The sequence below is a fragment of the Squalius cephalus genome, assembly GCF_949319135.1.
Source record: "Squalius cephalus genome assembly, chromosome: 15".
Lineage (NCBI taxonomy): Eukaryota > Metazoa > Chordata > Actinopteri > Cypriniformes > Leuciscidae > Squalius > Squalius cephalus.
In genome coordinates, this window is record NC_137136.1 from 31991910 (window position 1) to 32014329 (window position 22420).

The 22420-nt window shown below is 38.5% G+C and overlaps 2 protein-coding genes across 2 annotated transcripts in view; both read right to left on the minus strand.

Moving 5' to 3' along the window:
- The window catches only part of ube3d (ubiquitin protein ligase E3D), a 255586-nt gene that overhangs the window by 87960 nt on the left and 145206 nt on the right, over positions 1–22420 (minus strand). The window lies entirely within an intron of this gene.
- Positions 9280–13203, minus strand: tent5aa (terminal nucleotidyltransferase 5Aa). The gene is made up of 2 exons (XM_079895939.1): positions 12560–13203; positions 9280–11385 (listed from the first exon to the last, which is right to left on the minus strand). The coding sequence occupies exons 1-2, from the start codon at positions 13046–13048 to the stop codon at positions 10606–10608; spliced, it is 1269 nt and encodes a 422-aa protein (XP_079752065.1). The 5' UTR covers positions 13049–13203; the 3' UTR covers positions 9280–10605.

Genomic DNA, 22420 nt, shown 5'->3' on the forward strand with positions numbered 1-22420 from the left:
GGTTATTGTTTGGTTTATGGTTAGTTGCTTGTAACTATCCATCATTTATTCTTATTACTATAGTAAGTAGGCTACATGTAAGATGTGTAACAGCACACTGTAAAATAAAGTTGTTGTTTTTTTTTTTTTTTTAAAGTGCGTGTTTAGAGTATGGGCTGTATATAAGATCCCTAGATGTCGACACTCAAAACCATATATGTCTAACTCGAGTAATGTATGTAAATTGCATATAAAATTTCCATCCATTTTGAGCACACAGTTTCAACATTAAACAAACTTAATGTGATGCATATTTGTCAGCCCTACATAAATCAAACAGGTAAGTTTTCTGTAATAGCACTAACCATGAGACCTCCTTGACAGGCTCCCGTCACTTTTTCGGCAGAGGCCTGGGCGTACGTAGCTCGTACATCACACCATCCACCTCACTGACTCTACACCTTTAAGACAACAACCTTAAAGGCACAATATGTAGTTTTTCGCCGCTAGAGGTCGCCTATTAAAAACAAAAGTGTAGCTTGATGATGCCGAGATTGAGTGCAGAATCATGGGAGTTGTTGTCTTCACCTCACAACCAGTGGAAAATAATCCGATGGGACTTGGGCAGAAATAATATTCATGGATGAGATTATTAACGTTACTGTAGTATGAAGCAGAGCAGGATCGTTGGATCACTGGAGCGATTTCTAATGAGAGACGAGTGCGAGGCGCGACTCGAGAGCAGCGGAAATTTTATTATACCGCAGGTTCGTTTGCATTTGTCTGTTGCAATGCGTTAATCTGCGTGTTCGCTCTGCGGCTACTATGAGACACTTGTTGCACACTGCACATGGTCTGTGTCCGGGTTAAAATTGCTTATTTCTCTGGATTTAAACATTCTTGGAAACATCTGGGATAATGTAAGCACACAAGTCAAAAATATATTTAACATAGTGGTTTTTGGATATTTTAATCCAAAAATCTTAGATATTGTTCCTTTAACATATCCCAGAAAGACTACTGAACCCTTTGAAGGGAGAGATAGAGATGATGAAAGAGTTCATCGAAGCCTCCACAAGCGAATGGAGTAGCCCGATCGTGATCGTAACAAAGAAGGACAGATCGCTGTGTGTCTGCGTCCACTTCCACAAGCTAAATGCCCAGTCGAAGTTTGATACCTACCGTATGCCAAAGATCGAAGACCTGTTGGAGAGGATTGGACAGGCCCAGTAGATCACGGCATCGGACCTGTGTACGGGGTACTGGCCAATTGGAACTCCAAACCTCCAACCACCTGTTGGACTATACTACTAGTCTACTGTCCTACCCTTTGGTCTGCAAGGGGCACCTGCCACCTTCCAGCGGCTAATGGACCACATGTATTCATGGTCATCAACAGCCACAACAGGGCAGACCACCTGAACATCTGAGACAGACACTGGAGAACATCCGAGCAGCAGGCCTGTCCTTAAATGTCAAAAAGTGTGAGTGGGCAAAGCGTGAGAACAATGGCAAACTGCGACCACAGCTTTGCAAGGTGGAAGCAATCCGGCACAGTCCTAGGCCTAGGATGAAGATGGAGGTTTGATCCTTCCTAAGATGGATCCTTCCCCCCTGGAGACCGATCATGAGGCACTAAACTGGATTCACACCATAATGACTGAGTTACCCAATGGTATCTGGCTCTCCAGCCCTACACTCTCCAGATCCGACATTACCCCGGGAGGAAGAACCTTGTGGCCGACGACCTGTCCAGATTCCCTAACAGTGTGCGGATTGGAGAGAGGGGGGTGGTGATGTGAAGAAGCGACCTTCTTCATCACTGCATGCGGCAGCACTGGTGCTTATAAATGCACACACACACACACACACACACACACACAGCATGCACCCTTCCCTTACCTGCTGATGCCGCTATTGGAGTAGCGGGTACACACTCGATCCCGATAGCACTTGGTTGTTCATTCAAATTCCATACTGTCTGTTATTCTCTCCGGACATATCACACATACTCATTGTTTATTGTTTCATGTTTTATTGTTGAATTGTTTGTGTTATATGTTGGCGTAATCGGGATACTGGGAGCTGTGCCGGCCAAAACGATCCAGTTATGACATCGCAGGCTTGTTTCTATGTGGGGTACAAGAAAAAAAAACAGATAGTTGTGTTATTCTTTCTTTGTTTACTACGATTATGTCTATTGTTTAATTAATTAATTAAGTGAATTTGCATTATGTTTATTTTGTTATCGTGTTAAGTTATTTTATATATCTGAATGTGTGGATATGTAATAACTTATGAAACTTACCTCGTAATGGTAGCATCCCCTGAAAAGACCAGCGGCCAGACTCCAGAATGTTGCTTGCTGAAGTTGAACAAACGTGCTACTGCGGTGCAGTGAGCAAAAACCCTTGCCTGTATATTGTGGATACTTGTGAGTTTATTCGTGTACATAATTGTATACAGTATATTTATATATATATATATATATATATATATATATATATATATATATATATATATATATATATATATTGTTGTTCGTTTGGTACTTTGGTTTCTCTATTGTTTTGGTGCTTTGATTTATGGGACTCTAAACTTGTACAATGTAAAAAAAAAAAATGTGATAATTTTTTTAATATAACATATTTTTTCATTGCTTTAACTCATCAAAATAAGTCAAGGAATTTTCATCTGTTTTTTTATGTTATACAAGATTCATTTAATTCATTTTTCATTCATTCAAGATTCAAGTCAGTTTAATGTAATTTAAGTTGCAATGACTTAAATATCCAAGTTTATTGTACTTTTAAAAAATTTAAGGCAGCAACGTTTTTTGGTTCTGCCAGAAGTATCAGCATCATACATTTTGCATCACAAAACAGTATCTGTATCACAGTATCTGTATCATACATTTTAACCAACAGAATATTGCTTATTCCGCAGTTAGCCATATTTTAACCATATTCATACATTTAACTGAATAAATGTGATTGTTTCCACAATATTAACAGATTTGTGCTGATTCTTTGCTATTTAAAAAAAAATGCATTTTGAAAATATGATTATTTATATAAATAAAAATGTAATAGTTAATAATAAACTAAACTATAGTTTATTTATGTTAAAACTGTGTAATCCAAATGGATGGAAATTTTATACGCAATTCAAATACTTATATCCTAAATCTGAGCCTAAATAATTTTTTCCCAGTTAGAATGTTTTCATTAAGACTAAGCCAATTAAATTAGTATAAATAGCAAATAAAAAAACTCAAATTAAGATGGTCTATTTCACCAAATACTATTCCACCAAAACGAGCGACCATTAAGAGGGTTTCTGCCTATATAAAGTGACCATCTGAATTTGTAGGCAAGGAACAGAGCTTGTGTTTTTAGTGGCTTGTACATAACACAAAAGCTATGACGTCATATTTGACAAAATAATTGTTCATCGAACATCAAGTAGAAATACTCAGTGATAGCTGCTCTATTCTTAGCATGCACTAAAGGTTGACCCGTCTAAAGGTCTGGTTGCCCCGGGTGACTGCTGATGTCATATCTATGTCCAGCAGACTGTGGCTTTACACAAATGTCATCTCGCTAAGATATATGTTTATTGCTCACTGAGTGTGGCTGCTGTCGAATGCCTGACCTGCTGTAAAAGAAATGGAAGTCACAAAGTTATTGTGGTCGTTCTGACGCAATTCACCCTAAACAACCTTTCGATTGACCTGTTTGCGGTTTGTGCTCAAAACGTATAATTCAGAGGTAAAAAACTCTTAGTTCTGAGAACTACTGTTTTTCTAGCTGGCTTTTGTTCATGAGGGTTGTCGTGAGCCCCTATAGTCAGTTTTTCCCTGTGGCAACAGAGGCGTAGTTTGCACAGTACAACACCCCAATATATACCACAGTTATTGGAAACGTATAGTTTGACATAGTGGTGATACATTGGCCATCACCTTATCAAGAGTCTGGTGTCAATATGAAATCCAAATTGACCCTATTGGTGCATGCAATAATCAACTCCGCCCCTAATATACACTATATTGCCAAAAGTTTTGGGATGTCTGCCTTTTTAATGACATCCCATTCTTAATCCGTAGGGTTTAATATGGAGTTGGCCCACCCTTTGCACCTATAACAGCTTCAACTCTTCTGGGAAGGCTTTCCACAAGGTTTAGGAGTGTGTTTATGGGAATTTTTGACCATTCTTCTAGAAGTGCATTTGTGATGTCAGGCACTGATGTTGGATGAGAAGGCTTGGCTCACAGTCTCCGCTCTAATTCATCCCAAAGGTGTTCTGTCGAATTGAGGCCAGGACTCTGTGCGGGCCAGTCAAGTTCCTCCACGCCAAACTCGCTCATCCATGTCTTTATGGATCTTGCTTTGTGCACTGGTCAAGTCAAGTCAAGTCATCTTCATTTATATAGCGCTTTTAACAATGAAGATTGCTTCAAAGCAGCTTTACAGAGATAAGCGTATAATTTAAGGTAACAGAGATTGTTTTGGCTTTATAGCAGAGTTAAGTTATTTCCATCTAAAGTTAGTTTTGATTGATTTGCTTCCGTCGCAACGATCATTTGTTATTAAATTAAGGGCCGCTAAGACGACACCATTCTCTCTACACAGACTTTAAACGCAAACCTGTGAGAAACGCTGATGGCGCTCACATGCGCATTTAGAATGGGTTCTATAGTTATGTGCGTTTGAATATACGCAGGTTTGGAATTCCCTACAAGCCAAGCCTAAACAAAGTACTTGTCTTTCCTTATAAATTTTGATAAAGAATTTTATTTTATTTTGTTGCTTTGGGGTAGGAACGCGAAACGAATTTTCCCGACAACGCCTTATCTGTATAGTGGTAGTGGGATCCTCCATAGGGAGAGACTAGTTGGCACTTCAGCACTGCGTTGTCATCGGTCCAGGCGAAGGTCCTTCGTCAGATCTGGATACGGCCTGGATCCGGCAGGCTGCAGGAAAACCTCGGGATAAACACAGACACTAAAATTAGTGTAGATGCCATTCTTCTCATGATGTAACGAGTACATCAGGATTTTTGGGAAGTGTTCCCGGTTCCGGCTGACCCAATATATGCAGCCTAACATTAAATTATAGAAGTCTATAATGTATTATGTGAAAGCTAGGTCAAAGAGATGTGTCTTTAATCTGGCTTTGAACTGACAGAGTGTGTCTGCTTCCCGGACAATGGTAGGAAGACTGTTCCAGAGTTTTGGTGCTAAATAGGAGAAGGATCTACCGCCAGCAGTCGATTTTGATATTCTAGGTATTAGTAACTGGCCGGAATTTTGAGATCGCAATAGACGTGACGGACTATAATGCGTTAAAAGCTCGCTCAAGTACTGCGGAGCTAAACCATTTAGTGCTTTGTAAGTGATCAGCAATATTTTTAAATTTATGCGATGTTTAATAGGGAGCCAATGCAGTTTTGACAGAACTGGGCTAATATGGTCATACTTCCTGGTTCTGGTAAGAACTCGAGCTGCTGCGTTTTGGACCAGCTGTAGTTTGTTTATTAAGCGTGCAGGGCAACCACCCAGTAGGGCATTACAATAATCTAGCCTTGAGGTCATGAATACCTCATGGTGCGCAGTCATGTTGGAACAGGAACATCCCCAAACTGTTCCCACAAAGTTAAGAGCATGAAATTGTCCAAAATGTGTTGGTAGCTGAAGCATTAAGAGTTCCTTTCACTGGAACTAAGGGGCCAAGCCCAACCCCTGAAAAACAACCCCACACCATAATCCCCCCTCCACCAAACTTTACACAGGAAAGTACCGTTCTCCTGCCAAACGCAGACTCGTCCATCGGATTGCCAGACAGAGAAGCGTGATTGGTCACTCCATAGAACATGTCTCCACTGCTCCCGAGTCCAGTGTCGGTGGCTTTACACCACAGCATCCGATGCTTTGCATTGCACTTGGTGATGTAAGGCTTGGATGAAGCTGCTGGGCCATGGAAACCCATTCCATGAAGCTCTCTATGCACCGTACTTGAGCTAATCTGAAGGCCACACGAAGTTTGGAGGTCTGTAGCAGTTGACTCTGCAGAAAGTTGGCAACTTCTGTGCACCGTGCGCCTCAGCATGTGCTGATCCCGCTCTGTGATTTTACGTGGCCTAGCACTTCGTGGCTGAGTTGCTGTTGTTCCAAATTGCTTCCACTTTGTTATAATACCACTAACAGTTGACCGTGGAATATTTAGTAGTGAGGAAATTTTTTACGAGTTATTGCACAGGTGGCAACCTATCACAGTACCACGCTTGAATTCACTGAGCTCCTGAGAGCGGCCCCTTCTTTCACAGATGTTTGTAGAAGCGTCTGCATGCCTATGTGCTTGGTTTTATACAACTGTGGCCATGGGAATGATTGGAACACATTGTAAGCTCGCGCTAAATCGGCCCAAAGTCCGGCATCCGACCAGCGCGGAAGGTCTTAACGTGTTACTGTCCTTTTCTCGAGGCAAAGTATTTTTTGATTAAATGCAATACATTTGAATATGTATTCTCTCGCTATTTCATCTGACTCCATAAATGAAAAGGTTTTAATCATATCTGTGGATCATTAGCGAATGTTTGACTATTCCGTTTAACTCTTCAATGGAAATAATGTCAAAGTCAGTTAGAATAATCAAATGTAACAATTTATTATGTCAGGTAAATGTATCACGCCAATTTCATAATCAATTCAAAGATAATCGATACAAAACATCAAATGCTCTAGAATAAAGAGAAAAGATGCAACCCAACATTAAGAAATACATGAGGCTGAGATATCTCACTCTCAGCCTCACGGGCGAATCTGAGTTACAGAAAAGGCCCCGAACTTCCTGTTGCATTTCGTTATATAGACAAACCTTTCACATGGAAACATGTACTAACAAAAGAAATTTGCATTCAGGGGTAGCACCTCTTGGCGGTGAGTGACCATTTGTCTTGAGAGACCACCTTCCTTTGTAAGTCAGTTAACTTTAAACTCTTAAAAACCTTATTACCGTTTGTTTTACTTATTGAAAATGAGACATTTGTACCAGTCGCACTGTGACATTTTAAATGATACCAAACATGAAAAATACTCTGTGGTAATCATTCACATTAAACTATACATTTTCTTGGGTGAATTCAGGTGATCATCTGAGCCTGAGAGAGGGGGTGAGGGGAGAGGGAAAGAGATGTAGATTAGGATGACTCGGAGGTGAGACTTTCGTCTCAATGGTGCACGAGGGAAAGTTCAAATGGTAATCTCCAGAGAGGTCCTTTTGTCCTCTCAGGGTCTGGTCATCTCCGAAACAGGCTGTCTGATATTTTATAATTTCTCAATTCTTACAACATGAATTCAATTATTTGGAGGGGTGTCCCAATACTTTTGGCAATATAGTGTATATATATATACATGTGTATTTTTATGTTAAATTGCTTTCCGTTATCTCATAACTTTTTTGTTTTGCAATTTCATTAGATGCTGCATGTGTTGCAGGAATCACATGGGGGGAATAATAAAAAAGAATGACAGAATACAGTATCTAGTTTCTTGGCAGTTTTGGTTGATTTGGCACAATCTATGGGACAAAAGGTTTTGGTGCATGCAAATCCATTATAAAGTACATTTATCCAGCAGATTAAGCTTTCTTGGTGTAGTTTGATGATAGACCCTTATATGCTGGAAACTTGGTCCAAAAGCAGAGAGGTGTTCAGATTTTCTGACATTATTGTCCATGAAATGATCAGATTTACATATTAAACAAAGGTGGGTAAACTGACAACATAAAGACATGAGCACAATGAAATGACTGTGTTGCTTGAGAAAATGTACAACATACAGTTAAATGTGACAAAATAACATTCTGCAACTGGTGCAATTTTTTTTTCTTTTTTTTTATTGAAGAAAACTTTTCAAATCTTCAAACAATTGAACACAAAACTTTTACACAAAATAAGCAGTTAAAAAAAATGACATTTAGCAGCTTGAACAAAGAAATCAAAGCAGAATGACAATTAAATTCACTGATACAAACAGAAAAACAAGCATAATGTTTGTTTGTCCTAAAATTAAATGTTTTTTTATTTTTTTATAAGACATTCGACCACTAAGCGTTTGGCATCATCCGAAGAATGGCAAGAAAGGAACTCCAAACTTCACAGAGCGAGTCAAACATCCCGCTGCCAGCAAAATCCACAGGATACTGTCAAAAATGTTAAGACAAACATAACAACAAACTGGAGGGCGAGTGAGAACCACAAACTGGAGATGCAAATGTGTATAAAACAAAAAAATGTGAGATATGTGAACATGCAGAGGTGCACCATACGGCCCTCCTGATCAGCACAGACCCCACTGGTTAAAAACAAATGTTAACGCAAATTCTACTGACTGATATCAATCACTTTAACAACCATATCTTAAAATCTTTACAAATGCATCCATTGATGTTTTTAAAGGGGTCATATCATGTCATATATTTTGCTTCATCTTTTGAGGTAAAATATTTTGATGCACTATATAAAGTGGGAACTGCATGAGGTTCTCAAGTTCATGAAAATTTTTATCATAAAAATATAAAATCAAAATAAATAATTTTAAAGTTAAAATAATTAAAATAAAGAACTTTAAAGAGATTTGTTTACCTGCAATAAACCAACATTAGAGAACCATGAACATGCAAATGTGTTGTTAATATTATTGAAATATTATCTTAAAATCTTAGAGGATACTTCAAATAAATATTTTAGGTCAAAGGGATTCAGCTGGGAATAGCCTACTATATAACCATACTTTAACTTTTAGGAATCAAAACTTGCTCCCCAGTCCAAAAACAACATTTATTGAAACTAAACATCCACAACTTTCTGACAACAGACAGATGAATACATTATTTACACATCAATGATGTCTACTGTGTGAGCCAAAACTTGCAAAGAATGTGCCATTAAGAAAAAGCCAAAAATACCCAAAAGCTTGTGTGTGTGAGCCGAGCAAAGCACAAGGTTCGACAGGGGTTTCTATGAGGTCCTATCAGGAAGATCGGGTAAAGATCAGGAAAAGGTTGGAAAACGGTGATGAAAAATAAAAACAGGACTATTTTGGAAAGGAAAAAAGTGACATGGCAGTGAAAAAGAATGATATGACCCCTTTAAAATCTCTTTCAGAAATGTTATGCATCACAAATGCAAGTTATTTCTCCTCATTTAATTTTGATAATGCCAAATAGTGTATCATTTGATTGATGCGAGCACTTAAGCGTTATATGAAGGAAACTCGACTGCAAAGTTTGCATTCCATTGAAGATGGATTCAATGATCTGTGCTAAATACTTGTCTGTTCAGCCAAATTGCTCACAGTAATGAAATAAGCTCTATTGATTAAAATACATTTGTCGAGGGAGATAAACCCCTTCACCAGCTGCACCCATCTCTCCAGCCCTCCCTCTCTCACTCCCTCTCGTCTGAGTCCTCGCTTCTCTCTCGCACTCTCGCTTTCCTCTTCCTTCTCCTCTCAAGTCTCTTTGTCAAGTCTAAACATATATGCCACCGCTCCGCCTACTTCCTTCCGCAGCGCTATTAATCAAGCACAGGTTAACACTCTGTTACCAGGGGGTGAACGAGGGGTCACGTTCAGAGCAGCTGTGAAGGGAGCGCATGAACACAGCCTGTTTTAGTTCCACCGCTTCAGCAAGAGCTGTCGAATTCCCTGCTTGGATGTTACAGCAAATACTGTCCCACCATCAAAGCTGCTTCTGCAAATACCTTTCTTCTAGAAAGTTAGGAAACGAACTCCGCTCTTGGCGCGAAACAAGTCTTTTCTTTGTTTTCAACCATGCATGCATGTGCCCTCAACGCTCAACTTTTTGCATCTACCTAGAGCATCACGTTTCTCATCTGGATGCTGCTCAGAAACAATAAATTAAGAGTTCAATCACAAGACGTAACTGCTTCAGAAATAACGCAGAGGACCGCAAGGAAAAACGACACTTGCATTGGTTGTAAATCAGGACACATCATGTACATTCACAAGCTTTTAGTCCCTTTGTCGTGTATTTCGAGATTATGAGGTTGCTTTGCTCACCTCAGCATACTGCATTGACATTAGGCACTTTGAATGCATTCACATGTACAAATATAGACAGCACTATCACATCATTTGATAGTCTGGGTATAAAAATACAATCTTAAAATCTTTGGTTTGTACAAACTGGAGTCGTACTTTTTGACTTTTCCCCCTCATTTAGAGAGTCTCTGAGAAAGCTTCTTTTCAATACATCGGTTTCTGTTTGGACTGAAGGGTGCAACGACGCCTCGTGCTTCCCTTTTGATGCATCTAATGACTGAGATTAAATGTTTTTGATAAGTGTCAACCGGTCAGAAACACCGTTTAAAGCCTCACAAATTAAGCAGAAGTTGCCCTCCAAACTGGTGTTAGCAATGGCCATCTTATTTCAGAAAACAGCGCCAGTCTGCATGAACAAAAAACCCACTGGAGCTGTTTTACACTGAGCCCGGTTCATGTCACTCAAGCATCGGTGCACATTGGGGAAGTGAGACAATTGCGAAACAACTTCATCTCCCTTACGACAATGCTTCAATGATTCAGCTCATCTTTTTCCCCATCTCTCAGTTGCACGGTAGCCACGTGGAGTAGGTTTGCTGATGGCAGGTAAAGACCGGCTGCACTTGGGCAATGTAATAATTGCTAAAGTTACCGTCTGCTACATAAGGGGCAGGTTGGTAATAGCAAGTGACATTGGCCACGTTGGGTATGACGTTCTGCTCGGCCAGCACACGCACCGCCAGCATGGCGATCAACCCTAAGGCCTGCCGTCGCTCGTGTCCCATCAGACACACCGTGCTCTCGTTCACCACCCCATGCAGAGTCGTCAGATAATCGTACTTGCGGTCCTCCAAGCCCACAAAGTGGTTCTGGAGGTAAGACTCCAGCTTGCGCTGCTGTTCGCTGATGTCCGAGAAGTCGATGAAGAAGCGGGAGCACATGTAGCGCTGGAGAGACTTCATCTCCGACTCGGAGGCGGCGCGGAAACCCCTCACCAGAAGATGGCAGTACTTCAGCAGGCCTCCTCCTCGGATCTCCTCGGGGTTCCTCGTGCAGATCACCTTGTTGCGCAAGTGGTCCAATGCGGCGCCGAAGTCTCCGTACACGCTCTCGCCGATGATGGTGGGGTGAAACGTTTTGGCCATGGGGTTCTCGGAGCACTCGTAGAAAAGCAGCAGAGAGTCTAGCTTAATCTGGAAAGAATCGACACTGAACTCGAACTGCCGGCGCAAAGAGTCCACGAACTTGAGCTCTACATTTTTGCCCCGGTTGTTGGAGAGAGAGATGAGACTCCAGCGGTCCGAATCATTGCACACTTTCACCATCTTCTGCACGTATGCTTCCTGCACAAAAAGACGAGGAATTGTTGTGAGATCAGTTAGATCATTGTTTTATTATTATTATTCAAATAGAATTGCATCAAATACATTTGAATGCACATCCGTTTGCCATATCAGTTCTCCATAATTTCCTGTCGCAGGAGATCTAAGAGGCTGAGAATGCTCGATTGGCTTTAACCTGCTTTAGCGCAATCCTCTTACCGACAGAAAACCAACATTTCACCAGCCGATCAGTAAACTACTCTAATTGCATTTCTACTAAATGTCACTGGAGACTATAGGGATCCATGCAGATGATCTTAAATTACACAGTGAATAAACAAAATCACAAACAGAGCACATAAAGCAAAGTCAAGCAGTTAAAGCCAATGTACTACAGTGTGACATGCTGTACTTTACACACCATTTTCTTATAAAAATGATTATTAAAGATTTGTTTTGAACTGGTTATTCAAGGGTCTACTGATAAACAACAAATATTGTCCCATCAAAGCTAAAGTAACTTACTGTTTACTGTACTGTTTGCCTAAATGACTCACCTTTTTACACCCGTTAATAGTGAAAGATGAGTAGAATATCAATCTTAACAATTGGAAATAGTCCAAAAGCAAGATAAAAATAATTTAAACGTTTAAGATGGCAAAAAAAAGGTTCTTTATTGGCATTGATGGTTGCACCAAAAACCTTTAAAATCCATGGAATCTTTCATTGTTCTTTAGATTATTAAAAAGTTCTTCACACTAAAATAAAACATGGTTCTCCTGCCAAACTAAATGATCACTGAAAGGTTCTTCTATCTGTGACATCACTGCGAAAAACTCCCTTTTGGAACCTTTATTTTTAAGAGTGTAAATATAATGGAATGAATATGACTCGTGCTTCTTTATAATGCATGTTATATTTTTAGCGTTTTAATGATTATTTATTTGTTATACTACAAAAAGAACTTGATTCTTTATTTTATTTTTCCAGACACACACTCAAAACATTATGCATGGAATTATGAACTCAATGATTTAGGAGACAGATTGGATATTTTACATTTGTAGGCTACTTAACTGACAACTGTAAATTAGATTAAAGTTTCAAAGAAATGGTGAGCGCCTAAAACATAAACGTTTCCTTTTACAAATATGTAGCTACATTTGAAGCTACTCTCATGAATCTGAACACTCACCTTCAGAGTCAACGGTGTGATTTTCTCTTTGTTGACCCCATCAGGTAAAAAGTCCAACAGACAGTCCAGCACTATGTTCTTGACGATCTGAAACTCCGTCTCTCCCTTCAGGTCCACGCAAAATATGAGGTCCAGGTCCTTGTAGCCGAGCCCGCTGTCCCCGAGCAGGACGTGGCTGGCGGCGGACCCGTTGAGCCGCGTGTCCCGCACATGGATGCCCTGCTCCCGCATGCGGCCCCGCACCGCAGTCACGATCTCCCGAGGCTTCATCTGCAGCGTGGGGAAGTTTCCTCGGCCGTGGATCGGGATGCTCTCCGTCAGGATGAGATCCAGGCGCTGGACATGCTCCCAGCTTAACACGCTAAAGTTCGTGCTGTCCGTGTTTGCGTCTGAAACCCTGTCCTCTTCAGCCATCGTCGGGTCTGTGTGAGGACTCAGAGGAGTGTGTTCGAGCGATCTGGAGATGTTATGAGGAGAGTTGAGGTGCATCACAGAGGAGACGCATAATGCGCTCGAGACTCTACTGAGGTCTGTCCTTGTGATGTGAAGAGCGTCATGCGTCCACAAAGCGTTTGGGAGTGTGTGGTGCTGGTGTGTGTGTAGTATGACAGCAATGCTGAGGCTTTCTGTGCGCCTCAGGTCACGCCTATCTCACACACACACGCACACGCACACGCACACACCACTGTCACAACAGCAACCCACTGAGCCGCGTCTCTCCACAACTGTGCGCTCATAGCACAAGGGTTTTCAAAACTGAGGACCGGGGACCCCCGGGGGATCGCGTGGGACTGCTGGGGACTAAGTTTAGAGAAAATCGATAAATAAAATCGATAACATTAAAATAATTAATTAAGAGTAATTAATGAATCTTACAGTACAGTATTATAATGATGATGAGTGACTTAATAGAAACGAAATATTTTCAGACATATTTATAATTTTTTTTTCCTCAATATAAATTGGGTCTTTGGATATATAGATATAGATGCATTTTAAGTTGTAGGATGGGATCCCCTGCATGAGGATGATCATATGTATTTGGGGTTCATCTAAAAGACCCCTGATTTTGCACAGACACACACTAATATATAAATACATAATCTCATAATTTCACAATTACTTCCATTGTCTTAGAAAGGATTAAAGGTTGCAATTTAGTAATATTTATATATAAATATAAGATTAATCTTAATATAAATAATACTTTTTTAATAAAATAATTATCTTATTATTAAACATGCAATAGTGAATAATTACAGTTACAATTATAAGCAAGAAATTGCAGTGTTTTAGTCAACACAAAAAAGTGTACTTCGCTAAAGGATGACAATAGATCATTAAAATAATGATTTAAAATATAAAGTAAAAAACTTTTTATTTGACATTATTACAAATTGTACTATTTAAAACTTGTTCACCCAAAATGTTTAATTCTGTTATCATTTACTCACCCTCAAGTTGTTCCAAACCTGTATAAATGCCTTTGTTCTGCTGAACACAAAAGAAGATATTTTGAAGAATGTTAAACCAAACAGTTGATGGACCCCATTGACTTCCATAGTATGGGGGGAAAAAAGTGCACATCACACAATTAAGGGCACTTCTTTTTCACAAGACAGACAGACAGACAGCTTGTTTGAAAGTGCAATAAAACCAGTAATGTGGCTGAAAATGCAATAAAGCCATTCATCAATAGCACATCTGCACCTGAGAAGATTAAAACGTTTTGGAAGAAAGTCCCAACAAATTGCAAAGTAAATTGAGGGTCAGTGTCAGGACATTTGGTGTCTTTTATTGCCCTCTAGGGACGTGATAGAAAAGCGTCTTGAACAATAAATGACTCTTTCCAGCTGTAGAAAACATTCAGCATTCATCCTGCATTCAGTTCTAGAAACACCAGCAAACATGTCCAGGATTCATAACCTGGAGCCTGAGGTCTGGCTGTCCCGTATGTGGGACTGAGTCTCCAGCTCATGCCAGAGTGGGGCAGCTGTCAGTCAGGATTCATCCGCAGACACAAAGCCCTGCGTCACTGCACTCACCCAGCCCTTTAAATCGCTCTGATCCCATTTAGGTTAACACAGGCTAAACCCTGCGAGCAAGACCAGTACACCTACAGTACAATCATGCAGAACCTATTACTGACCACTAACCCATATTCATATCTGTACTCTATCTATCTATCTATCTATCTATCTATCTATCTATCTATCTATCTATCTATCTATCTATCTATCTATCTATCTATCTATCTATCTATCTATCTATCTATCTATCTATCTATCTATCTATCTATTTTTGTCAATGGGTACCATCTATCTATCTAAGTCCCAGTCATAGATGGAAATACCATTGTACTGAGTGAGTATTTGTCACGGTCATGCTCTGTTTCTTTATCTTGATTAGTTCCTAGTCATAGGTTTCCTTGTTACTGTTTTGCCCGTGTTCGAGTTCATCTTTAGATATAGTCACACACCTGTTCTCTGTTTCTTTGAGTATCATCCTCCTTGTATATGAGCCCTCAGTTTGTTCAGTTCATGGTCTCGTGTAAATATTATGTTCATTATTGCCTGATTTATCTTTAAAGTTACCCGTTAATTCTGTGTCCCGCATCTCTCTCTTGGATTCCACTAAATGTCTCACTATATTTTCGTGGTATTCCAAGAACTTAAAAGTAGGCAATATCACGGAATTGCAATGGTACATGTCCAAAAATCCCTCACATGGTCCCAACCGCTTGCCCACAAGTGCTGCAGTTTTCAATACGTGACTCAGTCCTGACCGGGCCAGAAGTCTGATCTGTCCAGACAAGAATTGTGTCTCTGCAGCTGTAAACACTTAATTTACTGGGACAAGCCACATCTCTGAGTCACTCCGCTGACAAACACTCGCATCCTAATAAACAAAAAGAGATTGCAGCTGACAACTTCACAAATCAAACTAAGTGGCCAAATGTGTTTGCTGTTGAACTCTTTATCTGAAATAATCACCACGGGCTGTCAGCCATCGACTGCTATTGACATGGCAAGAGATTGCTTACACTCGCAGAAAAAAAGGAACAAAATCTGTACCTTTAAAGACTTAAAGAAACCTGATCTTCACCAGTCATCATCAACTGGTAAATGAAACAAACATGTGTTTCAGTGCATTATGTTTACAATCAAGTTTCACTTTTCTTCAGAAACCCACACTATTGAAAGAGCTCTACGGAAAAGCCGTATTATAAATAAATAAGCATCATGTCTATGGTATTTGAATTTGCTCACTTCATGTGTTTTTACTGATCACTCAAACCGTTGATGATGTTTAAGTCTCATACGAGTGTAAATGCATTGTTCATTAGCATTGCTATTGAAATTAACTATAGCATATAGTGTGAAAGTCATATTTATATCCCTATTGCAGATAAACATTTATGTGTTTAATCGGATAGCAAACCAATAAATCAAGATGCATGAAGTGACCAAGTGTAAACAGGCTCTAAAGCACATAATGCATTAAACTACAAAATTACATAAGATTGAAAGAAAATAACTAACACTATTTGCACAATTTACACTTTTAGTAGTTCATGGATCAGGTCTAGTGGTGTTTAAACCTCCAATTGCTTAGTTAGTTATTATTATATTATATTATGTTAAGCTTTTTGTTCTTTCCTTTATTTTGTGTATAAAACACTGGTGATTTATGATAGTGGTGTCTTTTGCACTCAAGGTTCTTCTCAAGGTTTTTGTTCTGCTTCATTCTTTTCTTTTGTCTGTATGTGTAGCCTTCATATAAAACATGTGCCCAAATATTTGCCAGAATGTTACGACTGAATGCATATTTACTAAATACGATTGTCTCACTGCAGTACATGGAGACAGCAGGGAAATAAACATTCGAGTTAGGATGCGTCATTTGTCCTCTGGTTTTCTGTTGGACCAGTGGTCTCGGTAACTATAGTAACTTTTTCTTAGTCAGTTTTGGGAGAATACCAGAGTGAAAGTCATTACATAATCGCCATTCCCTGCTGAGTTCATTTATTCTAGTCATGTCAGGTCCTTAAAGTGGTGTAAAATAATTTCTCTTGTTCATACTTAAAGGGATAGTTCACGCAAAATTGAAAATTAGCCCATGATTCACTCACCCTGAAGCCATCCTAGTATATGACTTTCTTCTTTCAGACGAATACAATCGGAGTTATATTAAAAAATGTCCTGGCTCTTCCAAGCTTCAGAATGGCTGTATGTCTTTGGAAGTCCATCAAAGCGCATCCATTAATGATTTAAGTGCTCGTCACGGCTCTCCGGGGGTTAATAAAGGCCTTCCGGAAGTGAAGTGATGCATTTGTGTAAGAAAAATATCCATATTTAAAACTTTATCGACTAAAATATCTAGCTTCCGACAGACGGCCTACGCAAGTCGACTTAGACCAAAAGAGTAACACTTGAACTTGACGCACAACGTCATTGTCGAGCACTTAAATCATAAATGGATGCCCTTTGATGGACTTCCAAAGACATACACTGTCATTATAAAGCTTGGAAGAGCCAGGACATTTTTTAATACAACTCTGATTGTATTCGTCTGAAAGAAGAAAGTCATATACACCTAGGATGGCTTCAGGGTGAGTAAATCATGGGCTAATTTTCATTTTTGGGTGAACGATCCCTTTAGTCAACTATACGTGAGACATTCACTGTGTGCCAAAAATAACAGTACGGAAATAATGGAATAAATGATGGAATTAAAGGCACACTATGCAGTTTCCGTTTTTCTCAAACGAGTACTTGTATTTAACGTTACTGTAGTAAATACCACTCACGCAGAGCCGTCTCTGCACTCTTCGTCGACTCTGCCATGATTCACGTCTGAAATGCGTGCTAGTGTCTTCCACAGAGGCTGCTTCATATGTTGTTGATGTATGTGACATTGTGCCGTAAAGCAAGTCATGATTCTCGCGAGATTTGTCGTGGCGCCACCTCTCAAACCTGCATTGCTGGTTTTGCCAGCGGCGTCCCCCCCTGCTTTGCTATCGGGATGATTCGCCCTACTACGAGTTCGTTTACCATATGAAATGATTTCGAAGCTGTTATATTAAGGTACAAATCTTGCATAGTGTGCCTTTAAGTGAATTAAAGGACCTTCCCAACTTGCATATGTCACACGAGAGGTCGTGAACTCTATCGCAGAGCTGGACCAAGGCGAGCATTTAAAGTATATACATTTTTTAATTAGAAAATGACTGATCATTTCGCTTGAGATTACCCTTTTTCATCAGCACTTTAAAGCTCCCAAAATATTGATTTTGGTGCATAAAATATGGTTTACATTGAGCATCATTCACTTGCATTAGAGACAAATCCTGAAGTGTTTTCCTACAAAACTCTCAAAAGTTGGGAAACACTTCAGCTGAAGAAAGTCAGTCATAAACATCTTGGAAGGCCTCGAGGTGAGTGAATAATCAGGAAATTTTCATTTTTGAGTTTCTATTAGTTAAAGGAATTTGACTAATTAAGACACTAAACTAAACAGAATGAAACATGATACTAAGGACACGAAAAACCTCTAAACTGATGACCAATTAAAACAACATTCTCAAGAAAGCAAGTTTTAGTTTGATTGGATAAAGCCACTTTTCACATTATCACTTTTAACATGTATTTAAAATGTATTGTAATTAAATTATTTAGAATTAACCCCTTTATACTTTACATAATTATAATTACTGATGATTTTCATCTTTAAAATATAGGTCCGGTTTCACAGACAAGGCTCAGATTAAGCCAGGATTAGGCCTTAGTTCAATTAAAGCATTTAAGTAGCTTTTATAAACATGCCCTATGAAATACATTACTGATGTGCATCTTGAGACAAAACAATTAAGATATATTTTAAGATATAGGCTATCAGTGCAAGTTGCTATCAGTTAAAACAGCTAAATTTTAGTCTGGGACTCTAGTTTAAGCCTTGTCTGTGAAACCAACAGGGGGATAACGTGTAATATTTTATCCAGTATTTTAAAACTAGGGAAGGCTGTCAATAATATTCTCAGGGCCTGCAGGGGAAAAGGCCAATCCTGGCCCAGCAACACATGCTTATTTTCTCAGAAGTCTCTTTCTAACACTAACCTGCCTAACGTTACGTGTAATGAATCCGATCTGAGATCCCGAGAGGCACGTGGCGAAACCCCCATGAGCTCAGCGGCGTGGGAGATCAGTGATGTCACTGAAAAGGTAAGCACGTTATGGGCACGCTCAGAATACACTGCACTCGTAGCCGTAATTATTCAGAGTAGTTCACTAACAAGAATCTGCTAATCCACACTGATGCTCCATGAGCTCAGAAACAAGAGTCAGAAACAAGTCACTCTGACAGAACAAGAGTCGCTCTTCATATCGACTTCTCTTGTTCTTCTCTTCGAAAATAAAGAGTAACTAGTGTCAGAGGGGAAAAGTGATGTGCGATTGCTGACATGAGTCAAATAAATGCAGTCATGTAGAGGAATAGTTCACTTAAAAATGAAAATTCTGTCATAATTTTCTCACCCTCAAGTTGTTCCAAACCGGTATGAGTTTCTTTCTTCTGCTGAACACAAAAGAAGATATTTTGAAGAATGTTGCAAACTAAACAGTTAGTGAACCCCATTGACTTCCATAGTATGGAGAAAAAAAAAATACTATGGAAGTCAATGGGGTCCATCAACTGTTTGGTTTCCGACATTCTTCAAAATATCTTCGGTAACACTTTAGAATACTGTTCCTTCATTAATGAATAATTACACAGGAACAAACGAGTAACGAATTATTAACATTCTAGTAACTACTATTAACTAACAAGAAACTCTGATAAACGAATTAGTAAGTAATAGCGCTCAGATGAATGTAGTAGTTCACTATTAGCTAATCAAGAACTACTATTTTTTTCATACCTCCCAGAGAACTACTATCTACAGGTTCATAATTAACATGAATAATGCATAATTTATAATAAAAGGTAATGGTAACCCACTAGTAATGACTCAAGTGTTACTACATCATTCTAAAGGAACTACTAATTATTTGGATCAGTATTCTAAAGTGAAAAACATGATAACGACCTAATATTGACTGAAGTCATTGTAAGCTTTTGAGATTTTTGTAAGATTTTGAATAGCAATTCCTTCCAATGGATTTGGTAACACTTTAGTCATTACTAGTGTGTTCCCATGATCTTCACTTTAGAATACTGATCCAAATAATTAGTAGTTCCTTTAGAAAGATGTATAACACTTGAGTCATTACTATCAAAAACCTTACAAAAGCCTTTAAAGCTTACAACGACTTCAGTCAATATTAGGTAGTTATCATGATCTTCACTTTAGAATACTGATCCAAATTATTAGTAGTTCCTTTAGAATGATGTAGTAACACTTGAGTCATTACTAGTGGGTTACCATTACCTTATATTAAACATTGTGCATTATAAATATTTATAATATGTATTTATTTATTAATATTTATTTATTAACCTCTATATAGTAGTTCTTATAGTCTTCAGTGAGGTATGAAAAATAGTAGTTATTGATTAGCTAATAGTGAACTACCACATCTGACTGAGCGCTAGTACTTACTAATTCGTTAACCAGAGTTTCTTGTTAGTTAATAGTAGTTACTAGAGTGTTACTAATGCATTACTCATTTGTTCCTGTGTAGTTATTCATTAATGAAGGAACAGTATTCTAAAGTGTTACCATATCTTCTTCTGTGTTCAGCAGAACTGACTACAAGTTTCTATGATAGGAACATATGAAAAATCAATTCAACACTTAAGAGGATTAGGAGATCTAAATGTTTAGTTTCCATTTGCTTATCCAAGACTGTAATGCTTTCATAAAGTACACAGAGCAAATAGCGTTTTTGTTGATGATGGCATGGGTTTCTGGTGTATTTCTCTTTGTGGAGCTCCATATCAGATGTTTCTTCCTTTAAAACAACTACCAGAGTAAGTCATTTAAATCATCCTGCAGGATTTTCCATAACCAGAGTTTGTTGATGCAGCACAGCCTGGATTTTCAACAAATTGTCCATTGAACTGTAATCATGACATAATTCGTTTGCAACACAGTTCCGTGATTGGATGAGCCACGTTCAGAGTGGATGTGGTTGCCAGGCATCAGGCTAATGAGAAACATTACACAGCTATAAACTATTAGATATGATGGATTAATCATTTTGTGATGTAACATGAACAGCATGAAAAGCAGCTTGTCTTAAACATGTCAAGTGTCTGTATCGCTCTTAAAATGCTGATTTTGTTCTGTATCCAACACACACAGGTCATGGTTTTGACAATCTATTGAAGTGAAATTTAATTCATTGTAATACAAAAGTAAATTAGAAATCCTTTACCAATTCTAGTGTAATTGTTTTTTTTATTTTTTATTTAAATTACTGTTTAAAAGTTTGGGGTCGGTAAAATTTTTAAATGTCTTCAAAAGAAGTCTCTTCTGCTCACCAAAGCTGCATTTATTTCATCAGTAAAACAGTAATATTGTGAAATATTAGCACAATTTAAAATAGCTGTTATCTATTTTAATATATTTTAAACTTTACTTTATTCAATGTGATTAAAGCTGAATTTTCAGCATCATTACTCCAGTCTTCAGTGTCACATGATCCTTCAGAAATCACTCTAACATGATGATTTGATGCTCAAGAAACATTTCTGATTATTATCAATGTTGAAAACAGTTGTGTTGCTTAATATTTTTTGAGGAAACCATGATACATTCTTTTCCACAATACTTTTTTTTTTAACTTATAAAATAACTTATTTGAAAAAGAAATCTTTTAATTCTAATTATTTTTAACTTTTTAAGTTCACTTTTTTAAACTTGTTTCACTTCAGCAATAATTTGTTGTCTTTAAAAAGTGTTGTCTTTAAAAAGAGACTAAACTTAAGTCTTATCTCCACAGCATTCAAGATTTATGACCGTTTAAGACCGTTTCAGTTCCATGCCCAAAAAGTGAATAAATAGATTAACTACTGCATAAAAATAATTAAGTACCATAAAATCCTCTAAAAATACAAAATTTTAAATAAAAAACATTATCGAACTAAAATATAGTACAATTATATCACTGGAAAAAAAAAACATCCTTTTTTTTTTTTTTTTTTGAGCCAGAGGGTTAATGCATCCATGCTGAGTAAAAGTATTGATTTCTATATTTAAACAAGCATACTGAACTGTAAAGTGCATTGATGTATATGGTCATAAAAACCACAAAAGCTGTTTTAAGCGTTGTTAATTATATTAAAACACTGTATTAAGACATGTGGCAGCTTTTGAAACAGCTTTGCATACTTCTTCCCAATCTCCTGAGCATCATATCTCCTCTCTGACTAATTCAGTCAAGTAAGTGATTATCATTCCTCTCACTGCATGTCTGGCAGATGCTTGAACTGAAGCGTCGCAGTCATTACTGCACATTAGGACCCTTAACCATCATGCTCTTATTTATGGAGGGTCATCTGATGCACTCTGTTAACGGCTGCTTTTTAATTCTCTGATGAATGTAACATATGCAAAGAGAGAGGTTTGCTCGTAAGAAAAGGACTGTCTCCTAAATCAAATCACACCAAACATCAAATTCATTAGGACGGGCTTGAGATGATTGCATGAGTGCAAATTTGACAAATGAAAGAGAGGTGACATCACTGAAGTAACGTCACTGGAGACACGCTGTTCTCTGACCCCGATGACTGTAAAAACATTGAGTCAACAGCGGTCTGCTAAAACAGGATGAGGTGGACAAGAGGTCCTTTAATAGCTCATTTTCATATGAGCTGAACCGATCATTGGGTGTGTTCGGCTTGAAGCGGCGCTGCGCAGAC

What these genes read in the sequence shown, in the direction of transcription:
- tent5aa (XM_079895939.1), bottom strand. Translation starts at nt 13,048, where the DNA reads ATGCACCTCAACTCTCCTCATAACATCTCCAGATCGCTCGAACACACT. An exon ending in TCACACCGTTGACTCTGAAG is followed by an intron (nt 11,386 to 12,559) that starts GTGAGTGTTCAG and finishes CTTTTTGTGCAG; the next exon opens with GAAGCATACGTGCAGAAGAT.